The 24,550-nt window shown below is 40.4% G+C and overlaps 1 protein-coding gene and 1 long non-coding RNA gene across 2 annotated transcripts; one reads left to right on the top strand and one right to left on the bottom strand.

Moving 5' to 3' along the window:
* Positions 1-1,146: 1,146 nt before the first annotated feature.
* Positions 1,147-7,938, top strand: Cav2 (caveolin 2). Its single transcript, XM_027389937.1, has 3 exons — positions 1,147-1,316; positions 1,650-1,837; positions 6,244-7,938. The coding sequence occupies exons 1-3, from the start codon at positions 1,167-1,169 to the stop codon at positions 6,392-6,394; spliced, it is 489 nt and encodes a 162-aa protein (XP_027245738.1). The 5' UTR covers positions 1,147-1,166; the 3' UTR covers positions 6,395-7,938.
* Positions 7,939-13,742: 5,804 nt separating this feature from the next.
* On the bottom strand, positions 13,743-24,502 carry LOC118239503. Its single transcript, XR_004771855.1, has 3 exons — positions 22,563-24,502; positions 19,450-19,599; positions 13,743-14,982 (listed from the first exon to the last, which is right to left on the bottom strand). It is a non-coding gene; the product is annotated as an uncharacterized LOC118239503 (long non-coding RNA).
* Positions 24,503-24,550: the final 48 nt, after the last annotated feature.

Genomic DNA, 24,550 nt, shown 5'->3' with positions numbered 1-24,550 from the left:
AGTGAAGTACCAAAAAACCATAAAGTGTAAGGCCTTTGAATTCGAAGGAACTTAAACAAAACCAAGAAGGATAAGTCTAAATGCAGGGGTAGCCGGAGGTTTGAGTAAGAAGACTACATGAGAGAGAGGAGGGGCCTCCAGGTCCTGGGATTCAACCCTGTGACATTCTGCATTGCTACCCCACTGTCGTCCACACACTGCAGTAGCCAAAGATACACTGTTTTTATTTAACTATAAGAGATATAGAATTTTAGCTCCAAAATGTTCCCCATTTGGCTCCAATTTTTTGTTTGTTTTGCTTTTGTAACTTTTATTATTCCCAATATAGAGTTTTCTTTTCCAAAGAACCCTTCGAATCCAATTCCTACGGCGGATTTGGTATGTGCAGCTGGTACTATCCCTTGGACCCTGGGCAAGCTGCAAGCATCGTTCTAAATCTATATTCACTAAGTTCCTGTTTCCCCAAAGCAAATGTGTAAGTTTACCAGCTGGTAAACTTTACGCCAACTCATCCCTTCTGAAAGTCTTCGGAGAATGATCAGCTGGCTCGTCCTTGTATCATGACATGGTTTTATGCTTCTGTTTACGCTGCTCCTAAGAGGGTGTTGAAGATCTGTCTGTTCTTTGACCAAAATCCCGACTCAAGGGAAAATCGAGAATTAGTTGTAGTTTGGAGGGGAAAGAGCAGACTGCTCCTTGAGGTATGATGCTGCAAACTCCTAGAATAAAAGTCTCACATAGCCAACTCTGGGAAAACTGAGGGGCTGGTGTGAGTCCCTCACCTGGCCATCAGTATGCTTGGCTCCTAGCCTCACTATGCAGCAACAATGCTGATTGGATGCCTAATGTGAGTGTGGGACCAAATAAAAGTTTTGCATGAATTAACATCTTATTCTCTCAAGATAGCTCTGAGGAGCAGGTGCCAAAGACACGAAACGAACCAGGAGACGAATGAGGACTTTCCTATTCCTTACCCTGCATCCTCCAGTTCAAACATCTCCCTGGCCAATCCGCCTGCCTTTAAGCACCCTGGTCTGAACTGCTAGCCAAGTGTCCCAGGAGGTCCCTTTTACTCAGCTCCACCGAGCCTGGAGGTGACTCATCGGGCTGCTTGCTACCCCGCGCTCCTTGGGGCTCTGGCAAGCACTCTCCCAGCGCCAGCCACGATGGGGCTAGAGACCGAGAAGGCCGACGTGCAGCTCTTCATGGCCGATGACGCCTACAGCCACCACAGTGGTGTCGAATACGCAGATCCCGAGAAGTATGTGGACTCGAGTCATGATCGGGATCCTCACCGGCTCAACTCGCATCTGAAGGTGAGTTTCAGGCCAGCTGTCACCTAGGCTGGAGGCTGCTGTGGGTCCGTGGCTCTCTGCAGGAAGATGCCCCTTCAACTCCTCCCCAACAGTGGCCACTGGTCTTATTGGCACCCCGTTGGCCCGGACACACAACTCTCAGGCTCCCTACACAACCAGGAATGTTTGTCCCAACTCCTGTGTAACCACCGCCACCCTAAGAAAAGCTGGGGCTACTCTAGCCACGTCTTTCCTACAGATTTCCCTGCTTCTAGTGCCTCTGCCCCCCCCGGTCCCCGCCCCTCCAGACAGGTTGGGTGACAGCATGGGTCCCTGTGTCTTGTCTCTCTGCAGCTAGGCTTCGAGGATCTGATTGCAGAACCTGAGACTACACACTCTTTTGACAAAGTGTGGATCTGCAGCCATGCCCTCTTTGAAATCAGCAAATATGTGATCTACAAGTTCCTGACGGTGTTTCTCGCCATCCCCTTGGCCTTCGTTACAGGGATTCTGTTTGCTACCCTCAGCTGTCTGCACATCTGGTGAGAGGGGACACACGGGGTGGGTCTGCCTTCTAAAGCATACAGATGTATTTGTCACCTGCCCCCAAGACGGTTTGCAGAGAATGCTTGCATTCGTTCCCAAGCAATAGCAGGGCCTGAGAAAGCTTGAAGGGCAAAAGCATGCTTTCTTTAGAATAATAGTCTTTTAGAATAATAGCTGAGAGTTTAAACAGAAGGAAGCCAGGGCCTCTTTCCTGGGTGTGATTTTTCCTTCCATGCAGAAGGCTGAGCTGAGTGCGGAGGTGGGGGCTGGAAGGCTGCTTCCTGCCACAGGCTGCTCTCTCAAGGCCCTGTTGTGACTTGTGCCTGTGGTTCTGGGCAGGTCTTTTCTTTCTTTCATTGCTATTATTCAGTCACCATCTGTGCTTGGGTAAAGCAAGAAACAAGCGTGATCTCAGAGCAGAACACCACTGACAGTCTGACCAAACAAGAATGCCAGGCTTTGGTAAACAGCTGTGGGCAGGGCCACTCACGTTTTACTGTAGAATGGTAATAATGGAACCAGGGGAGATGGGAGGTGTTTACAATGATGGTGTTACACACCTAACGTGGATGAATGAAAACTCAAGGAAATGCAACAATGAAATATGGCCATGACATTATCAATTCACTGTCACAAGTGAATCTGACATCTAGTTACAACAAAAAGAGATACAAAAACCCAGAGAACATTGGTGGGATGTCTGTAATATTATCCACATCCAATACGCATAATAAATTTTATAGAGCATTTTAAGCACTCAAACTCTTCTTAAGGGAAACAGTATATTCCTTCAAGAAATGCTTTTAGGCCAAAAGTGAACCACTTTATTCATAGTCATCCACAGTGTCACAATAGTTCTCAGGTTGGCTCCTCAAGGTGGTCCTGTAGCATATGTAACCTCAGATGACACCATATAGTTCTTCATGTTACATGGCATTGCCACACCCCTATATAGTCTCAGTGTTCACTATTAAGAGCTATCAAATGCATTACTTCCTCCAGTCTCTAGCCAGTTCTGCACACTAAGTCTATTAGGTGCTCAGTCTTGCTGGGCAAGTACACAAAATTTTCTTCAACTTGCCCACTGCCTGGGAAGGGGATTTAGATATAGATTTGAATGGTGAGAAAGCACCATTGAACTCTAATGGAGAAATTGAGAAACGGGGCGGGGGTGAGGGAAAGAAATCTGAAAGAAAAGTCTTATAAAAGATAATCATAAATTCAGATGGACAAAGGATAAACAAAGAACACCAGTTTAATCACTTGAGGTTGAAAGTGCCAAAAGATTGCCAGAAAGCGGTCCACAAGCAGAGGTATAGTTATCTCACATCTGACATTCCCACACGTATGGATTTTTCACTTGCCTAAATCAACATACACAATTGGACATTCCTCATTAACTAAAACCACCAATGAACCACCTAAGTCAATTCTCTTTCCACTTTCAAAAATGTGAAAAAAAAAAAACCAAAGGCTCCATCACATATTGTGAAATGCTGGCTTTGATGCTCTTTGGAAGTACACAGTGCAGATTTATTGACGATGCTATAGGTCTTCCCACACCTTCTGTGGAAGAATTGGAAAAGGGGGAAATTTTTCATTTGTCAAATGGTGCAAAGATATTAACAATACTACAATGACCCAGATGATGCTTCTCTCCACCTGGCTCTCCCAAGAGTGGGAGGAGTTTTGTGTTTGGCTTCCGCTGGTGAATCATCAGCTCACCTTCCCTTTTAGCCTCATGATATGTATTATTTAATTTCAGTTTGTTTTTCCAAATTGCATTCGTGTGGGACATTAATATTTAATTATCACATAGTTGTCATCAGGTAGCTATGAATCTATGCTTAACTGTTACTTTGTGCATTGATGAAACAGCTTTATTATTAAGGTATTACATTCCCCCCTGACAGATAAGCCAGATCAATGGGATGCTTTATTGAAGAGTGGACTCATGTGAGCAAACTTGGGTTTTTTTTCTTTCTTTCTTTTTTTAGTTGTTTATTTTATATTTCTTAAACAAGGGACTGCTCATTGTTTAGCCAAAGCTGAGAAAATTTTAAAGAGGCTTTTAACCAAGTCACAATATCACCACACATCTGATTTTAGATTTTTGTTTTGATTGTGGTTATTGTTTAGGGGGTATTTGGTTGGTGGGTTATTAATTGTTTTGTTTGGTTGTGAGCACACAGCTCACCATGGTTTCTCAGGTTGGCCTTGAACTCCTGGACACAAGGAGTTCAGGACACAAGGAGTTCATGCCTTAGCCTTTCCAGGAGCTGGAACTACAATTATACACCACTACAGCTAGACTTTGGATACTTTGCCCAAATAAATAACAAAAACTAAAATATAACCATCTGGTTATGTTGGACCTTCAGTCAAATGTTCAGGTCTTTAGGATTTGTGAGATGATGCTGTTTGATACTTTGACAAATAAGCTCACTATAAAGAAATGCATCATAACCAAAGAAATGTGACTGGGGCATCTATAGTCTTATTGTCATGGAATACAATGCAAGTAGACACCCAGTTGCTATAAATACAGTGCACAGCCTGTCATTCTAGTTGTTTTTAGTACAGCACATTGCTGTGACAACACAGTCTTTAAGACACTAGTATGAAAAACAACCCTTGATCTCAGGCTGCTTATCCAATGGCAGCATACTGAATCTGTAGATTACAGACTTACCTGAGAAGCGTTTGTTTGGCTATGTTCAGCCATTTATCATTTATCATCAGTCTAAACTGTGTGCAGTTTTAGAAGAGAAATGATTTACAATGTTGAGAATGAAACTCAAATTCTATATCCAATGATTGTTGAGCTGACACAAAGAGAATAATTTGAAGAAAATACAGTGTGTTCATCATATCCAATGAGCTAAAATCTTTATACATAGGCAGCTGGACTTCGTTGATTCAAAAATTTAAATACCTTCTAGAGCCCAGAGATACAAGGGTTATGAAGATAGAGAAGAATTAGCCTAAGAGTGAAGAACACAATTTATTCAAAGTAAAGTGGATTTGATTAACAAACTTTCAGACTTCTATTAATTTGAGGTTATTTTTGTTAATTTTTTCATTATATATTCTGATTTCAGCATGGGTCTGTCTAATATTGTTTGTTATATAACAGTACCTTGTGGAAATCTCAGAGACATGCAATAAAAGTTTGCCCCAATAACTGGCTCTGTAATATTTGTGGTCTCTTTTTAATTTGTGGCATTGTGTGGAAGTGACATTGAGTGAGAGGCATGTGGAATAAGAAGTGAACTGTTGCCATCACTCAACTTTTAGTCAGCTGTTTAGTTCAAAAGCACCCCTAACTCATTTTCATATACAATTGTTTCAATTATTTAGTAGTTGCAACAAAACATAACATAAATATAATCTATGTAAATGGTCAGTATGCATAATTCAGTGTTCTAAAAATATATCCATCAAACACATCATTGCTGATCCTTTGGCTTGAATGCAACAGTATTTAGTGAAGTCACATTTTAAGAACAAAACAAGAAAACCAACCTTCATGCTCCACCCTCCACACCGGTAATAGTAAAGATTCCAAGAAAGTATTGTGAATTTTGGGCACGTTCCCAGTGCCCAAAATTCACAATACTTTCGTGCTCACAGCAAACACTGTTCAGATTACACAAAAAGTTCTTCTGGGCAATATAAGAATAGTAAGCTATCTTGAGAAAAAGTACACAAAATGTGGGAATACACCTTTTTGAACTACACCACACAGCCCTTATTGGCAAGTGTAATTCCTATGAAAAATAATTATCCGAAGCAGCTAATGACATAAATGGTGATGACAATGTGAAGCTGGACAGAATACTAAATTCATTTCCATTCAAATCTTAATGGAAGGTGAAGCTCAGCATATATTCCAGAAGGAAAGACAGATTTAAGTACCATGCCTTTTCATAAATTTTAAAATGAAGAGGTTTGTTTCAGTACATTAGAAGCACAGCAAGGAGGCTCCCACCCAGCCTGGCTAAGAGGAGAGGCAAGGAGAGAGGCCTCAGGAAAGGCAGGCAGGAAGTAGGTCCTCAGAGAAACAGGAAGTGCTACCAGGTTAATGTTTAAAAGCAGAGATCTGGCAGAGAAATAAACTGCTCTGTTTATTTTTATTTTATCGTTTCCACTAGCATTCAACCAGCAGAAAGAATATTAACATTTATCATCTATGTGCCTGTTTATCTTTTAAACAGCTTACCTCTTGCACTGCTTATCACTCTGGCCATTGTCCATTTATTTATTTTGAACTGTTGAACCATATTAAAGTAAATTAAGTCATTATTATATTTGTTCATGCATGTGTGTCAGTCCCCTTGGTAACACTAATTGCTAGTGGTAACACTAACAATGCTTTTACTTCCCTTTCCCCCCATTCCAGGATCCTAATGCCTTTTGTGAAGACCTGCCTAATGGTCCTGCCTTCCGTGCAGACAATATGGAAGAGTGTGACAGATGTTGTCATTGCCCCGTTGTGTACAAGTGTAGGTCGCTGTTTCTCATCTGTCAGCATGCAACTGAGTCAAGACTGACAACTGAGACCCAGGCCCAGATGATTGGATGCTGTAGCACTTGATGATGTAACACTGAAGCACTGCTGTTCTCTTCACTGCCCAATTGTTAGAATCAAGAAGACTGTCAAGAGGGGACCCATGTTCATAAATGTTCAATGACAGATCTTAATAAATAATGATTTCCCCTATAAAAGCCAAGGATTTCATATCTAGTTCTATAACAAGTATTGGCAACACTCCACTTATGAGCAGATAGGTTTTGCTTTAGTAGAAAACATGCATTTGTAGTGATGACTTGATAATGGTCAAGGGGAAATTTTCTCAAATACTACAGTAATTTTGTGCATAAATGCTCATAAAAGTATGGGATTTCTTATTTTCTTTTACTCTAGGAGTAATGCTTTTAAAAATTACTTTACAGATAGCGTCATAAGGCTAGAGAGGTAATATATACAAACATTCTAGAAACTTCATGCAGTAACAAACACATATACTTATGATAATAACTATCAAATATAATAAGACAAATGTGAAAATGTGTTCCTCTGAGTTATTATTAGCCTGTAATCATATTTAACAAGATGTTTCATTTTGCTGTATATTTTGTACCTAATGCAAGTGTTCCTCTAATCAAAGTGCTTTATGTTTTGATACATTTATATCATCTTAATTGTTCTCATATATAAATTAAGCATAGATACCACAGTGTAACTTTCTTTGTAAGATTGGCCTGTCACATATGAGAACTTTTGCAGCTTCTTTGGAATTCAGTGTAAAATGAGCTGTCTATGTTTCCTCTCTAACTTTCCCAGCAAATGTTTTATGACTGGGGTTTATCTGGCTGTGACCTTAAGACAGGTATTTGCTTTTGTTTACTGGACTTTTTTCTCCCATATAGTTAGAAACTTAATCTGTATTCTACATTCCAATGAATGCTTCAATTACTTTCAAGTAATTCTGGTGCTAGTTAATAATATTTTTATAACAAACTAACATCTAAGTACAATTTTTACTACAGTGGCTCATGTAGAGAAACTTATAGGAGAATTAACAATTGTGAGGGTTTATAATACTAAAACATATATACAAATTAATAGCTAACAATTACAAATCTTCAAGATGTTCTCTGATATGAATTTGTTGACCGATAAAATATTATCCTGTGCTTTTTCAATTGTAGAGCCCTAATTTAACATATACTCACTATGGCCTTTAAAAAAAAAGTTGACATGTAAAAAGTTTCTACATTATAATTACTATAAGTTTTCAAATTCCAGAATTATTATCAAAACCTGGATTGTCATTTGCTTAAATATGCTCATGGGTGTCAAATCTTCATTCATTGAAAATTAAGAAAAATTTTTTCAGTATTTCCAATTCTGGTCAGTATTATGCATGGGTGACTGAATTGGAATTCTATTACAAACCAGATCAAATGATCATGTCAAGTAACTAAGTTGTAAAGCTCATACATTTTTAAGGTAGTCACAAAAGGAACATTTCAAACTGACCTCAGAAGAGACATCATACCCTGGTAATAGCCACAAAGTGTTGCCACTAACAGGACTATGGAGATTGTATTGTGCTACTTTTGAAAGTCAGTCTCATGGCTTTATATTATTTTTGTAATTTAAGATTTAAATACTTGGATATATTGATTAGTCAAAAAATTAATAATAAAATATCAATTTAATAAATTATAAGCTTTAACCTTTTAAAAAGTGTTGATAGTTTTTAAAGACAATTATGTATAATTACATGTCAAAACATTTAATTTCTAATATATATGATTTCCTTTTTTGAATAGTACTGATTATTTTCAAGTGAACTTTTATTGAAACTTTTCATGAATCATTTTGCATCAAAAAACTCAAATTATGAATAAAGCAAATTAAAGTTAAATATGCAAATATGTTGGTTTTTTATCTGGGGCAGTTGGAATTCAGAGGCAAAAAAAATCCCTCATTATCTAAAATATCTAAAAACAGTAAATGAGTTCATTTATTTTGTTATATTTTATCTTTCTGCTGCTTACTTCACACATCTGGAACTGAAGAGAGAGAACCTTTTAAAATCCCATTCAACTTTTTAAGACCTCCAATAGCAAGAACATGAGTTATTGTTCCAAGATGTGTCTGTTGGGAGGAAGAGACGGGTCAATGGTTAAAGCACTTGCCATGTAAGCCTAGTGACTAGAATTAGGATCCACAGAACCCACAGGATGTAAGGTGGGCTTGGCAGTCCATCTTTAGTTCCATCTCTACAAAGACAGAAATGGGATCCTCAGAGCCAGCTAGCAGACTAGTCAACTCTACTTGCTCCGAGTTGAACGGAGAAACCCTCCTTCCATGAACAAGGTGGAGATAAAAGACTTCCCATACCAAACCTTGAGCCTCTGCAAGCATATGTATGCAAGCATGCACAACCACACACACACACAAGTGTGTGCACACATGAAAGAGTATGCACACATACACCACAAATGCACATAAGAAAAAGAATGTTTTCTTAAAAAATTATGAGACTGCTCATTTAGTTCTCTGTTTTTCTAGTACTCAAAGAGATTCTACACAAACTTTTCTGTCACTTGATAAGTAATATGCAGCAGCTTGCTCAAAAACCAACCACTCTCATTCTTTGCAAAGTCTCATTTTACTAGTCCTAAATAAATTGCTATCTCTATTTCTAAGTCTTAAATACAAAAGTAATAATAATATAAATTACATGTTAAAATAACTTGTATCCCAAAGCCAGATTTATTCAAAATTATTTTTGGAAAGTATGTATGTGAAGAGCAATTGCTGATGTTGGCACAGACCTTCTTGTGGTCAATTAATCTGATAATCAATCAGATATTTGGCTTTTTAAAAGGTTCTTTATAGATCGAAAGAACTTTAAAAATTCCTCTTTTTAGTAGTCATCTAATTTCCAGTAACTTATTTCCAAGGCTTTCTTGGGAAGTTGTTGCTTGTAAGAAAAAGACAGCTTGGGTCCACACTCAGTACCACCGTGACTCCTTTGGTTCACCTCCTGCAAATGGCTTAGCCTGTGTCTTGGATTTCTTTCTGCAATGAAAAGACTGAATTAAATGGTCTCCCAAGAGCTCCGCATGCCACTGTTTTCTGTAACAGCAAAACTTGGGTTTGTCTCTTCTTACAAATCTAGCTATTCAGTTCAGGGACTTTGATGATGATGATGATGATGATGATGATGATGATGATGATGATGATGATAAAGCAATGTAGTTATTGTCAGTCATTCATTTGGGATGCATACTAAATATACACCCACGGATATACTTTTTCACTCTCCCACCTTTTGTAACTTTGACCTTTTATGACAAGAATTCCTAGATTTTTATGAGCTCTAATATTATTATTCTATCCCTTGAATTAACTAGTTACCATACATTTTTAATAATTGAGATTAATTTGAAGATTTACTAACAAAAGCAATGCTTTGCCAGTGTTTTGTTTTGGATTTTAAATGGTCCCCAAAGGAACATGTATGTCCAAAAGGCTCATGTCACCTGCTTGTGGTGCTGTTGTGATCTGGTAGAACCTTTAGGAGTCTGGATCTAGACAAAACAAATCAATCATGTCCTTGGAAGTGCAGCTTGGAAGAAGATTGAAATCTGAGCCCCTTCCTGTCTCTTTCCTTTTGCTTCCTGGTTACCATGAAGTGACCAGTTTACTCTACCACAAGTGTTATTCCTCAGTATAGCCCAAAGGTAGCAAGGCCAAACAATTGAAACATCTAAACACAAACAAATAAACAAAAAATGTGAACCCTAAATAACCGTCTCCATCTCAAAGGTATCCCATCTGTTTGCCACAGCAATCGAAACCTGATTGAGAACACCCATGCCCTTTGTCATCTCCATCATCAGCCTGGATGTCAGTCTGAACCTCTCAGCTGGCCTCACCCTCTGCCTTCAATCGGTTCTCCAACCACTGGAATGGTGGCAGCGCCAAATGCATTCAGGCAATGTTTTCTGGATGAATAACTAGGCGGATAAATAACCAAGGGGAATCTGGGGTACTTGGAGAATTAGGAGTAAGAGTCACATTTCAACCTTCTTTTTTATTTACAAAAGGAGTATGAAACACATATTCTGGTAAAAGTTTCCTACTCGGACTTTCGTGCTCATAAGCCACCAAGGGAAAACCAAACCTATGTAAGGCATAAGAGCTGCAGTCCTGCTTTGGGGCAACATGGGTGGTGCTGGTTACTCTGCTCCTTGCTGAGACAAAATCCCTGACAAATACAACTTCAGGAAGGGTTTATTTCGACTTGTGCTTTATGAAGGGAAACGCTGGGTCATAGTGGGAAGGTTGTGGAATAGTAATGTAAGGTGCTAGGTCCTGTTTGTAGTCAGAAAACAAAGAGCAGGCCTGAAGGCTCAGGTAGAAACAAACCCTAGACCGGCCCCCACAGACCCTACTTACTCCACCCAAGCTCCACCCCCTCAAGGTCTACAGCTTCCTGCAACTCTATCAGCAGGGGACAAAATGTTCGAACACATGCCGTTTCTCACTCCAGCCATCCATGCCTATCTTATTCTTCATTGCCTCGCTTATAACCTACTTTGGAATCTTTGGAAACAGGGATCTCTCATAACTTAGAAACTTGCTTGTAGACATGCTTATGGGCCTTTGAGAATTGCAGTTGCTTTTGCTACCCTGTTTCCCACTGTAGTCGACTGAAACATGATTTCTGTATAATTCTACATGTCAGAGAACGCAGTCTATACACTGTGTCAGTTGAGTTCTAGGACAAATTAAATGGCAGTGAAGAGAGCATCCAAATGACTCCATTTCTGTGGTTACAATTTTATCACTGCAGAGTGTTTGCGTAAGATAACAAGAGCTTCCAGCTGTTCTCTAGGGTAGCAAAAGCAGGCAGTAGAAAAAGGAGGTAGAGCCGCAATGAGAACTTAGCACAGCTGATGCAATTCTTCACAAATCAGGACAGAGGACGTTTCCCCTGAAAAGCAGAAAGAGGAGACAAGGGCTGTCCGTGCGCTAGATATTCCGGCTACAGACTCAAGGAATAAAAATCATTTGGGTTTGATTCACCCAGTGTCTTCGCTCTTCACTTCTAAGTAGTAAAATGAGCAAAAGAAGGCTCTCCTCGACAGAGTTTAAAATCATTTTTATACCCTCTAGCCTTTCTCTGGGTAACATCTGACATGCTACCACAGGGATCTTACCTCTGATGTTTTTTTAAGTGGGAAAATAGCCTTGAGTGGGGTCGCATTTCAATTGACTGAAGCCTTATATTTTAGACTTCAGTATGAATGGGTAGTCTAAAGGGGACATTGAACACTGCAGAAGGGATCCCAGGAAGAGCCCCGAGTACCGTATGGAGCACATACACAGACCAAGAAGAAAGCCAGGTTAGAGACACAAAGACAGGCGGCTGCAATGGCACTGACCCTAACCCTTCCCGGCTCTGTTTTGGAGACCTCTGCTTCCCATTCCTAAGTGTGGCTCAGTGAAAACTGAATAGGAGTGGAGAGAGTTCAGTCCACAAAAGAGACTTCTTTTTCTCCACAAAGAAGAATTGCTTTTGTCTTATTGAATGAAAATAGGCCTGGGAGGGAGCCTGGGGGCTCTGCAGGAACCATGTACCCTAAAGACCATCCAGTGAGCAACACTGAAGACAAAATGAAGTATAACTGTGACCGCTTGTGTCGCTTTCACCTTGCCCTGCTCCACGGTTGACCCCAGCTCTGGTGTCTGTGACAGAGAAAGGATATACCACAGAGCAGTCAGAGAAATCAGAGGACACCACAGCAACAATTACCCCTAAAATAGGACAAGGACACCTATCTGCCTGTACTTGGACGTGTTCTATTACGCAGCTTGGCTGCACGGCTGGAGAAGTCATTCTGCCATTATGAGAAAAGGTAAGAGGTGGAAAGGGATGAGAGAAAGGGAGAGAGGAGACTCAGTGGGAAACACCGCATCACCAAGGGCAAACACTTCTCTCCAATACAGACGCAACAGGAAGAGACAAGAGCAACAGGTCACCTCTAGAGCATCCTTTTCTTCCTCTGCCTCCCAGCCACTTGTCAGTGAGCACTGTCCGGCCACAAAAGGGGAAAGGAGGGCAGAAGGCAGGTCCTGCTTCAGCTGAATGCTAGATCCATTCCAGGCAACTACTGTCTCAGCTAACTGGGACAGTGCAACAAGGAGTTGTTTGGGAAGTTCCAGGGCAGAACCAAGCTATTTTCAGGGAGGCGAGCAGCAAAGATTAGCATGCTTATTGTAACCATTCAGGCATAGAAAGCTGAGAGCTGTGCTCCCAGTACAAGCAGGGACAGGAAGGTGTACAATGATTAAGTACTTAGGAGCTGGGGAATTCACCTGTACCTTATGACATGGATTCTATTGTCCCCATTTTCTAGATGATGAAAATGATGCTCAGAAGTGAGGGACTTGTTCAAGATCACCCCTGACATTAGGATTTGAGCCAAGAAAATCTGACACTTAAACTTGCACTTGGTCCACAAGGAGATACCTGCTTTTCCTAGGATTCTGTGCATGACTTCTCCTGTTCTTTCAATCAGCATTCAATCATAGAACCTTCCAGAAGCATGTGTTTTCATTCTCCCATCCGAGTCAGTCCAGGAACTCAGAGGTAGTGCCCTGACTCAGTCTCCTTCTAATACAACTCAGTATCCTGCTTCTGTAGGCATAACCTTTCATTCCTTTTACAATCTTACTTCAGGCTCTTATATTCTGTCCAGTGTCAGAAAATTATTATTTAAATGTCATTATTCAGAGGTAGCAGTTCAAGTCCCTCTCAAGTTTCTCTACCATCTGTCTCAACACAGTGATTTATCCAAATACTAGGCAATGGCATCTATTTCTGTTTAGGATAAATGGTTCTCTAAACAAAACATATTTTGTATTTTTATTTGTTTAAAAATCCCTTTTCAGTGTGTCCAACCTTTAATTGTTATTCAGCTTTGTCTGTCATTCTATTTTTGAAACTCCAAAGAAAACATACACACATTTGTTTATTTTCCTATCATTGAAGATTTTATGGTATTTTTCAAATATGTAGCTTCATTGAAGTATTCGATTGTTTTATCAATTTAGTTGTATATTGTCATACAAATATTTAATAGAGATATACAATGTGTAATTGCAACAATGGTGTATCAGTAGTGTTATTATGATCTATTTTAATACAGAGTCTTATGTGGCTGTCCTGGAACCCACTATGTAGACCCGACTGGTTTTGAACTCATAGATGTCTGCCTGCCTTTCTCTGCCTCATAAGTGCTGTGATTAAAGATGCAAGGTACCATGCTAGGCTGTGTATTATGATCTTGCTATCAATACTGGTATGGTGAAATTTTTGTTTTTTTATCAAAAGTGACTGGCCCTCCAAAGATCAATATTCCATAAATCTTACAAAACCTTTTATGCAAGTCTTATAATCTCCTCTACCATGTAAAACTTTTATGCAAACCTTTTAAAATGACATTTTTAAACATTTACTTATTTTTACCTTTTATGTACATGAGAGTTTTGGCTTACAGTTATGTATGGGCACTGCATGCAAACTTGGTGCCCAGGAAGGCCAGAAGAGTGTGACAGATCCCCAAACTGGAGTAATGGACAACTGAAAGCCACCATGTGGGCGCTGGAAACCAAACCCAGGGCTTCCAATAAGCCATCTCTATAGTACCCTATTTAATTTTTTCATCTCCACACAAAGGCCCTGCTCCATTCTAGTAACTTAATGACCCTTAGAGGCCAACCCTTTCCCCCTTTTCAAATTAGCCAATCTGGAACAGACTGTAAGGTTGAACCTCAGCCAACAGTGAGGAACAACCAAGATCCCTGCCCCCCTTGAATTAAGAATAAAAGGGAGAGGCCATCTTGGCCATGGATGCTGCTTGTTAGCTCAGTTTTATTATGGTGCACCTTTTTTTTTGACACAGACATTGTCTTCTCAGGTTATTTTCACCTTTTTAGATATGTCTTTGTGCAACACTGAAAACATTCTTTTGCATGCATACATATATGTGTGTGTCTATATTTATTATACCAAGAAGCAACATTTCTATATGCAATATATATGTGTGTAACATATATATGTCACATGTATGTAAGTCAGTATGATTTTACGTTTTCTTTTCCTTTTTTTACATATGTGTGTTTGCATGAGTGTGAATGGATATGGGGAGTAGATAGAGTAGATATGACATGTATGTACACGGGTATGGTGGCCTAAGGTTGATCTTGGGAATCTTCCTATATACTCTTCTAACTTAATTTTAGGCAAGGTCTCTCAAACAAACCCGGAGTTCATCAACATGGTAGCCTTGCTAGCCAGGTATTCCAGGGGCCGCACATCTACCTTCTAAAGCTGGAATTAAGGTGAGCCGCCACCCATATCCAGCATTTATGCTGGTTCTAGTTCTCTTGCTTGTGTGGCCATAGGTAGGAAATAGATTGATTGAAAGTAGTAGTCCTTCCGGTTGTGGTGGTGCACGCCTGTAGGATTTGCTGAAGGGAAAGTAGTAGTCCATGACACAGTTTCTATGAGGTCATCATCCATGATGGAGTGATGCGATAAGGGTCATCCTAGAACAAAGGGAAGGCAACATGGCAAGTGTAGCTGTTTAGCACACAATTAGAACATTTGCTGTCATATGGGGAAGACAAGAGACTAAAACATAAAGGGGAACTGGAGGAGGGCAAAATTACAGAGTGCTCAGGGCTCAGCCTCTAGATGTGAATCCATTTGGCCAGTGGCAGCACAAATACATATTGCTTCTTGGCATAAAGCCTTGTTGTCCTATCTCTGTTTGAGCATGTACCAGCAGTGGAAATTGGAGATGATACTGCTGTTTGGGAGTCATTTATACTCTACCAGAAAGCCCACTCAACTCATTGGTCCCGACACGTTGTGATATTCCTTTGATCTGTCATTTTGGCGCTCATCTGGGGTGATTGGACATTCCTTCACACCTCCTCAAGAAAAGTTTGGCATCATTTTGCAAGTATAAAAAGTAAAGGAGCATTTTCTAGTGGCCATGAGCATTGTGATCCCTACATTCTGTTTACTCTAATTTTTCAATTGATATAACACAACAGTGCATTGTTCTGTAACAATGGTTATACCAGGAGCTGGGAAGGTGGCTCAGTGGTTCAGAGTACATGCTGCTCTTGCAGATGATCCTAGTTAGGCTCCCAGCATCCTTATCAGGTGGCTCAAAATTGCCTGGAACTCCAGCTCTGGTAGATCCAAAGTATGGAGCAAGACGCATGCATATGCATAATTAAAAATAAGAACTATAGATATTTTTAAATATATAAGACTCCTGTCATAGGGCAAGAAGACTATATTGTTCAGTCTTAGCTGTTACTGGTTCATGTCTATTTAATCTTCTCTTCCTTTATTTCATCCCCCCTCCCACTTCTCATCCAGTCCTGTGAACTTAATATTTCACATGGCTCTAAAGGATAACATCTTCCAACATTTTGCTCTGAGACAAAATTTAGATGGCTACACAAGATGATTTTGGTTTACTTATATATTTACCTTAACTGACCTAACAAAACTTGATGTTTTGGGGACTCAAATGTGTAAGATATAATACACCAAAATAAGGAAATGACCAAATGAATGTGCTTAAAACATCAAACAGTTCTTACATACATATGTTTCCTTACAATGTGATAGTTGTGGACTCAGCAATATCAAAGATGGGAGTGACAGTGGACACAGGAAACTTCAGACACAGCCGTGCTGTCTTTTTCAAGGCAGATGCAGGCTTGTAGATAGAGTCACAAAAACAGCACATATCTAGATGATAAGGTGAAGGCTCTCCAGAGACCAAAAGCAAATTCAATCAGTATCAGCACTGCATGCAACGGGATCGGACAGGGCAGAGGTGCATGGGATTCAATAAATCAGCATCAGCGCTGCATGCACCAGGTCCAGCCATGCAGTGGTGCATGGAGACACATTTTCCCCAGGTAAAAACAATGTCTGGCAAATAGTTTGTTTACTAGGGAAAGCACCAAAGGAAGGAAGGTTTCTGTTGTTAGATAAGGGAGCACTGACTTAAAGCCAGGTATATCTGTAAACAAGGAGGCTTTGTGGAAGACTCCTCCCTGATATTTACATTTGCTCAAAGAAAACATGAGAGTTTCTTATCTCCACTATCTAATTTTGTGATATCAAAACTGATGCCATTTCTATTCTTCCTCATTTCATCATGGTGAAAATATAGGTTTTGGCCCAATATTATTAAAAATAAGATAAGGTATCTAACTTTGTAATATAGTACAAAAATAAACTCTGTGGATATTCTTCAAAACAGTACATATTTTAATTTTGTGTTATTGCATCAAAGTACACTAGGCTACTTTATATTATATATATTCCAGCATGATTTGTTGTCAGTTCTGGATAGCATTTATGTGACACTTATATATTCAAAAGGAAGTAATGATTCATTTAGCTTGGGCAGGACAAAATGTAGTTATCATTGCACTACTCAGAATCTCTTAGCTAGATATAATGCAGTAATTGCTTCACCACTTCATATTTTCTGAAAACTTCAACACCTAAGACTTATTTGTGGCAAATATTTTCAAGTTTATACTAAATAGAATTGCATTTGTATTTCTACTTCATCTACTCAGATGAAGGAATAAACCAAATATTTATTTACTTTTAACTTTACACTTTCAGAATATGTAAGTCTTTGATCACGTTACAATTGGCTCTAAGTTTGGACTAAGATTTCTTGTCTTGGAGAATGGCAGTTCAGTTATGATCCAGTTGTCAACATAAAGTAAATAGATCACTCAATTTCATGGCAGCTAACTTGATTGGCTACATGTCATCATGATAAGATAATTACTTGAATCTAGAATATTATATGAGCTCAAGCACATCTCCCTACCCTGTGATAATTGTTAGTATACTACATAATGCTTTCTAAGAATGAGGTAAAGGATAGCAATAGAGTATATATCAAAACTTAGATGAAAACTTAGAAAATCAGTAAAAAGCCAATCCCTAACACTCCTCTGACTTCCCTTTATTCACACTGTTACTATGGTTTTCTCATTGGTCACTTGTAGTTTCTCCTCCCTTGACCTAAGTTTAGGCCACGTGATTTTCCTTAGGTCAAGAGACAAAATGAAAGTCACAATCCACCATTCCAGCTTCAGGCTTTGGAAGCATTGCACATTTTTCTTGTCCTCTTAGAGCTCAGCTACTTAGTAGGGCATGAGAATAACATGTCCCATTCAGCTGTCTGGTACAAGGAGGATGAGAAGCACCCAGACAAGTCTCAGCACCCCAAATCATCTAACCCCAGTCAACTAACCGATGAATCTTACTGGTTTATTTATTTATACAGCCATGCTGTAGCAATAACTGATCGATATACTCTAAAGTTCAGTTTTTAGATATGTATTAAATGTATGATAGTAAAATCCTGGTGGATCCCTTCAACTTTCAGTTAGCTATTGTGGTACCATGTTGACAGAGCCATGAAGCCACGATGGGCTGCCAGTCTTGCAGTCACAAGGTGACCATGATTTAAGCAGTTCTTGATGGACACAAAAATGAATCCACTTGTTTGTTTATTTGTTTGTTTGGTTGGTTGATTGGTTTGGTTTGGTTTTAGCTTTTGGAGACAAAATTTCTCTATGTGACCCTCAATGTCCTGAAACTCTGTGAGTGAGTGAGTGAGTGAGTGAGTGTGTGTGTGTGTGTGTGTGTGTGTGTGTGTGTGTGTGTGTGTGTGGATCAGGCTGGCTTCAAACTCAGAGATCCATTTGCCTCTGCCTCCAGAGTGTTGGAACTAAGGGTGTGCCTGACTAAAAATAAATTCACTTTCAGGACAGGATTTGGTGCTGAAGTTTTCAGGAGTTTTCACTTAGTAAATAACCAGTCAGATTGACTTAGAATTGAGTAGTAAAAGGTTTACTGATTCAAGTGTGAACTGGTGCAGTGAAAGCTCAATGGAGATCATACTGTCCCACAATTACTGTGTTGAGTTAAATAGAGGAACAAAAGCTTTACTATGAAGCTGTGCATGAAATAGAAGTCTTGTTTGCACTTTGAGTCTTCTGGCTGGTTACAGTTCAGACATGCTGGATAAAGATCAGAGATGTTACTAAGAATGATGATACTGTCCAAAGTTAACTGATGCCCTTTTCTGTTGCCCCTTGAACTCTCCTTCCCTTCCCAAAGCAAGACTATAGACTATGATGGAAAACAAAAGCAGAGAAGAGCTCTTCATCCCCAAAGCCTTGTTCCTGGGGATTCAGAGCATAGTAATATTACTGTGTAACTCAAGGCTAGGCTGCCTGCTCAAGGCAAATGAAGTTAGGAGAATGAAACAGCAATATTTGATATTGTGCATTCATAAGCAGACAATTTAAGAGGTTCAGAGAGCAAAGATAATGTTTCCTGTTTCTGGGTAGGGCTCATGCTGGTAGCAACATCCTGGTGTTTCTCTGAGCCATGGTTAGGCTAGGGAGTGACTCTAAGTAGCTTGGATGGATATTCTGCACTCCTGCACCATTCCTGTCTTCCCAGCTCATTATCTTTCCTCAGAGCCCTAGGGACAGAATAGACTGAAGAAAGCATCATCGGTCATGTGCTAGCCAGCTTCCCCTCACGGGAACAAATACTTGAGCTAGACAACTTGTAAGAAATAAACGATTTTTCTTGCTCCCAGTGTGACTCTAGTTCATGGTCAGTTGTTCCTATGACTTCGGGGACAGTTTTAAAGCAGCACATGGCAGGAGCACTGAGCAGACAGACCAAAACTGTCTGCTTTCTGGTAGGGGTGTGAAAGAGAGGAAAGGGAAGGAGCTGGAGTTCTATAGGACTCTGTGAGTTTGCTGACGGTGACCTAAAGGCTTCACCTCATAGTGTTTCCACTACTTTCCAATAGCCTAGCCCTGGAGCCTCTGGTGGACAGTCAAGACACAGATCAGAGTGTCTCCTAAGAGGTGCATGAAGGACTGTGAAGAATGGTGTAGCAGCATCCACTACCTGAGGACAGACGGGTGATGTACCCTTCAACAGTTGTCAGGCTGCAAAGCAAATGAAGAGATTCCTCAGTAGAAATGCCTCGAAATTCTGCAGCAATTCACAAGCTCACTTTTAAATGCTCTACCGAGAAAATGGAGGAAGGTATGACTTGCCTTCTGTGACGTTTCTGCCACCTAAAGGAATGGGAGTTTCTAAGAGAAATTTAGTTCGACTGTAATGAAGGGTTGTATGGTTCACAGTGGACTTTAACAGTGTCTATAATGTTTTCTACTTCAATTCTAAAGCAAATAAGAAACAAGATAAAATGATTACACAATCAAATTTGATGGGGCCTGCCCATATTATTTATCCACTTTGGATGGTTAGATTATTTCACAATAAAAATATTGTTCAGTGGCTTGAATAAGAACGGCCATGTACACTCATAGGTTTGAATGCTGGGTCATTAGGAGTGACACTACATGACAAGGATTAGCAAGTATAGCCTTGTTGGCAGAAGTGGGGCTGGGCTTTGGGATTTAAAATGTCTGTCAGGCCCAGTGTCTCTCTCCTTCTTTCTTCCCTGTTACCTATGGATTCAGATGTGGAACTCTCAACTACTTCTCCAGCATCTTGTGGGAATTCTTGCTGCCATCTTCCTGCCATGACGGCAACAGACTAAACTTCTAAAAACCCAGTAAAATGTTTTCTTTTATAAGCGTTCCTGGGACCATAGTGTCTAAGACTTGACTAAGACGTACTGTGAAGTAAAATGTGCCCATTTCATTTTGAATTTGTGGTCTAAACTCTGTCCCCAGGGTTAGTAGCATCCACTGTGATTTAGGCAGCTTCACCAATACTTCTTTTCTAATTGGTTAATTTATTTTACATGCCAACTGCAGTTTCCCTTCCTTCATCTCCTCCCTTTCCCTCCCACCCCTACCTATCCCCTGACCCCCGCCCCCAATCCACTCATTTGTTTCTGTTCAGAAAAGGGTGAGCCTCCCACGGATATCAACCAAACATGGCATATCAAGTTGCAGTAAGACTAGGCACCTCCCCTTGTATTAAAGCTAGGCAAAGCAACACAGTACGAAGAATAGTGTCCCGAGAGCCAGCCAAAGAGTCAGAGACAGCCTCAGTTCCCACTGTTAGGAGTCCCTCAAGAGGAACAAGCAACACAACTGTCCCATATATGCAGAGGGCCTAGGTCAGTCCCATGCAGGCTCACTGGTTGTTGGTTCAGACTCTATGAGCTCCTGTGAGCCCAGGTAGTTGATTGATTCTGTGGATTTTCTTGGCTGCATCAATACTTTAACTGTATCATCTTATGGAATGTTCACAGTACCCCTGATAGGTGTGCATCAACTATGTTTTCCTTTTTTGTCTTTTTTCTTTTTTAATTTACTCTTTACTCTTCTCTCGATGCATATAGCATCCCAACTGCCATTTCCCCTCCCTCCTTTCATCCCAGCCCCCCCTCCCTTCTACCCCAGATCCACTCCTCCTTTTGCTTCAGAAAAAAGGCATGCCTCCCAGGGCTATGAACCAAACATGGCATGTTGTTATAATAAAATAATAAAATATTAGTTAAATGAAAAATAATTAAAAATAAATAATATAAAGCTAATTAAAAAACAAGATTAAAATACTCTGCAGGCACTTTGATCAGAAAAAAAAAACATAGAAATGGCTTGCTTGTGTTTTTTAATAAATCAAATAGAAAAAGTACCTTTAAAATACTGGAAGAAAAGCTGGGAATGGCATACCTATAAATTCCAATATCTGATAGGTAGAAGCAGAGAGATCAGGAGTTCAAGGCCAGCACCCTCTAATACAGGGAATTTAATGTTGGATGATGATGATTAAACCAAAGAAGGCCCCAGCAAGGGTTCAAGTCAGATGGGGATAGGAAAGGAATTAGCAACATAGCAAGTGTTCATCCAGAATGCTCTTACTTTCCAAGTAAAAACAGAAAATACAGAAAGAAGGCCTCCGTGGTATCTGGTAGAGAAGTTAAGCCCAGGGCAGGTATGTAAGGTGGCAATGATGATAAACTGGTGACTACTCAGCCAGACAGAGCAATTGCTGAAATGATGGCATAATTATATACTTACATGTAACTAGTAACTCCCCTGACACATACCATTTACCTAGAGGGCCGTCAGCTAATTAGCAGTGCCCTGAGAAAAGCCCCCAGTGTCACAGCTTGAGTCTTGAATGACTGGTGAGTGACTTCGTCATACACACACACACACACACACACACACACACACACACACACACACACACAACCATTTACAACCGGAGCTAAAATCTCTTCTCTAAACTAATTGACAAAGACACACTTAGGTAATCTAGCCATCTGCATGTTGGGAAATGTTGGAAAGATTTTGCATCCTGTTTGAAGATTTATGTGTTTTATTTTATCTGTATGAGAGTTTTGCCTGCATGCAGGTATGAGTACCATGTGTGCATCAGTGCCTATAGAAGCCAGAAGTGGGCACAGGGTTCCCTAGAACTGGGGTTACAGACAGTGTGACCTACCGTTTGGGAACTCAACCCAGATCCCCCGCAAAGGCAGCAAGTTCCCATAACCCCCTTCACCTGAGCCATTGCTCCAGCCCCAGATTTTGATCCTTAAGACACTGATATGACTGTGTGTGGTCAAACCTTAGGTTTCTAACCAGAGTAGAAATCAAATAAGACTAGATGAGAAGAAAAAAAGACACGGGGTGATGGGAATGGGAAAAGGATCCCATGGTAGGAGGATGACACTGGAGGAAAGGAGAGAACACAAAAGCAGACAATTCACTTTTAGTGTCCCAGAGCATACCAGGCACAGTTATTCATCAACTTAGAGATGATTTATTACCCAACAAAATTCCCTCAGAAGGACTTTTAGTGTGTGGAAACTTCAGTTCCTTCATCTCTAAAGTAGTGGGAATTAGATTATCGATGGACGTCTTATTTAGTTGATAACACATAACCTGCAAGCTGACCTTCAGTGTTGTTTCTAACACGACAATAAGGCAAATAAACTGCACTTGCCGTTCATTTCCAGTAAATGATTTAGAGAAAGTTATTAACTTGCCTTCAAGCCTAAAGTTATCTGTGTGGCTATCAAAGGAAAGAATTGTTTACGTTGCCTACTCACCAAAATCTTGTACCTAAATCGGTGAGTCCTGCACCTTGACTTCTCATGGGATTGGGAGTTGCTGCTCCCAGCCAGCTATAACAACCAGCATAACAGCTGCTTGTCTTTGGTGCCTGCTTCTTGTTGAGGCAGGTTACTTAAACAGTTTGTGGTTTTTCCATTCATTAGGAATTCATCTTGGCATTGACAACGCTTCACTGGTCGTTATGATGCCAAGCATCGTTGTTGCTTACGGGTTTGCCCGTGAGGTGGCTTTCCCTCTTTCCCTCTGCTGAGGATGACTTAGGCATTCACTGGAGGACCTCTCCTGAGGTTTCCCTTCCTGCCTGGAATGCAAGACAAGCTCTCCCCATTCCTGTTGACTTCTTCACAGTCAGAATTACTCATCAGCAATTGAAAACTGAGTAATACTAGGTGGGAACCAGTTACCACATTTCCCCTAGAACAGACCCAGAATTGCCTTGCAGCAGATATCGATCGATGAAAGGAAATGTAGTTAGTAGAGAAAGCGCACTCCAAGAGATCATCTCAAGTGGCCAATGCAGGATACTTGGAATCAAAGAGCATCCTTTTTCTGGTGGTCTATCATGCGCGTTGGCACACAGGTTGATGAAAGACTTTAGAAAAGGTAATTTAGCAGACATAAAACCAAGGAAATTTGCCTTTTGGAAGATCTTTAATCTCATGGTGAATAATAGCTAGCATAAGTGATGTTTATCACACTTGCTGTCCCTAGTTAAAATTGATCCTTTTATTTTTACAACGTATGACTAATCACCCTTATTTGATCAGTATAATACATGCAAGCATTGAAATATCACATCATTAGCATATGGTCATCACATGCTAGTCAAAATAGTTAATTCAAAAACTGGATTGCCTTTTGTCCCCATCAGCAAGGGCCCAATCTGCTGATGTCATTGCTCTTTCCATGTCTTCTTTCCAGCCAGATGATCAGGTGTTTTGGGGTGTCATTCTCTATCCTCAGACACGTGTTTCCTCTTCATCTTCCCCCGATCCCATGTTCCTGCCTCCTGGTAGCCATTTTTTAAATTTATCTTCTGCCCTTTCCAGTGTGCTATGCAAGGGTTTGTGTATGGATGCTTAGGTAAAAAACATCCTTCTCAGTTTATGGCGTGTGAATTTCATACCTGCTGCCTTGTGTTAGTTACTCAATTCTTTAGCAAGAAGCAACTATCGTCTGTTTGATTTTTCTTTACAATAAAATACAGGAGGTTGGCAGATTTTGAAACTGATCTATTAGTTGTTAACTTAAAAAAAAGTCTAGTCATTTTGTCAAAACCCATCTCCTCTCACAGTTAAGCATATCTTTCTGGGCAGGCGTCCTTTAGAACTGAGGATGTAGTTTAGTAGTAGAGTGTTTACCTCCAGGCAGAATGCCCAATGCCCGGATTTGATCTCAAGCCAGCAAGAAAAACCCACTCTGGTAACGAACCTGAACCTCTAACTAAAATTTTCTACAGTTGAAAATGTTCAAAGTACTTATGATTACGGCACAACCTGTTGATAGAAATTTCATTTTCTTTTTTGTAGAGATTGATAATGACTTTACCGGCACCCACACAGATTCCTTCCTTGTGTTTATATGTAAAGTGCTCCTTCGGGTTCCCAGTCAGAGACAGCCCAGTCCTGGGAGATAATGGAATGTGGGCGAAGTTGGGAAGCAGCTTAGGACAGGGCAGAATTCCTCCTGCCGCGCCGGATGCCCATACTGGGCATCTTTGCAGACTCTTATGCTCCCTCCACCCCTGCTGAGATGATGCACTGGGAAAACATTCGCTCTCCCAGGGATGCCTCTCTGTTGGTTTATAGCTGGGAAAACGTTGCCCCGGGTCTAAAATATCTGCCCAAACAGCCTAGCGCTGATGAAGGCTTTCTCACAGGCTCTCAGCTCCCCGCGGGCGCTCCCCGCCCTCTGTTGCCAGAACCTTGGGGATGTGCCTAGACCCGGCGCAGAGCACGTCCCA

This window comes from Cricetulus griseus, assembly GCF_003668045.3.
Source record: "Cricetulus griseus strain 17A/GY chromosome 1 unlocalized genomic scaffold, alternate assembly CriGri-PICRH-1.0 chr1_0, whole genome shotgun sequence".
Taxonomy (NCBI): domain Eukaryota; kingdom Metazoa; phylum Chordata; class Mammalia; order Rodentia; family Cricetidae; genus Cricetulus; species Cricetulus griseus.
The sequence above is the reverse complement of the archived record's forward strand: the minus strand, read 5'-3'. Positions and strand labels throughout refer to the sequence as shown.

What these genes read in the sequence shown, in the direction of transcription:
- Cav2 (XM_027389937.1), top strand. Translation starts at nt 1,167, where the DNA reads ATGGGGCTAGAGACCGAGAAGGCCGACGTGCAGCTCTTCATGGCCGAT. An exon ending in GGCTCAACTCGCATCTGAAG is followed by an intron (nt 1,317 to 1,649) that starts GTGAGTTTCAGG and finishes GTCTCTCTGCAG; the next exon opens with CTAGGCTTCGAGGATCTGAT. An exon ending in CTCAGCTGTCTGCACATCTG is followed by an intron (nt 1,838 to 6,243) that starts GTGAGAGGGGAC and finishes CCCCCATTCCAG; the next exon opens with GATCCTAATGCCTTTTGTGA.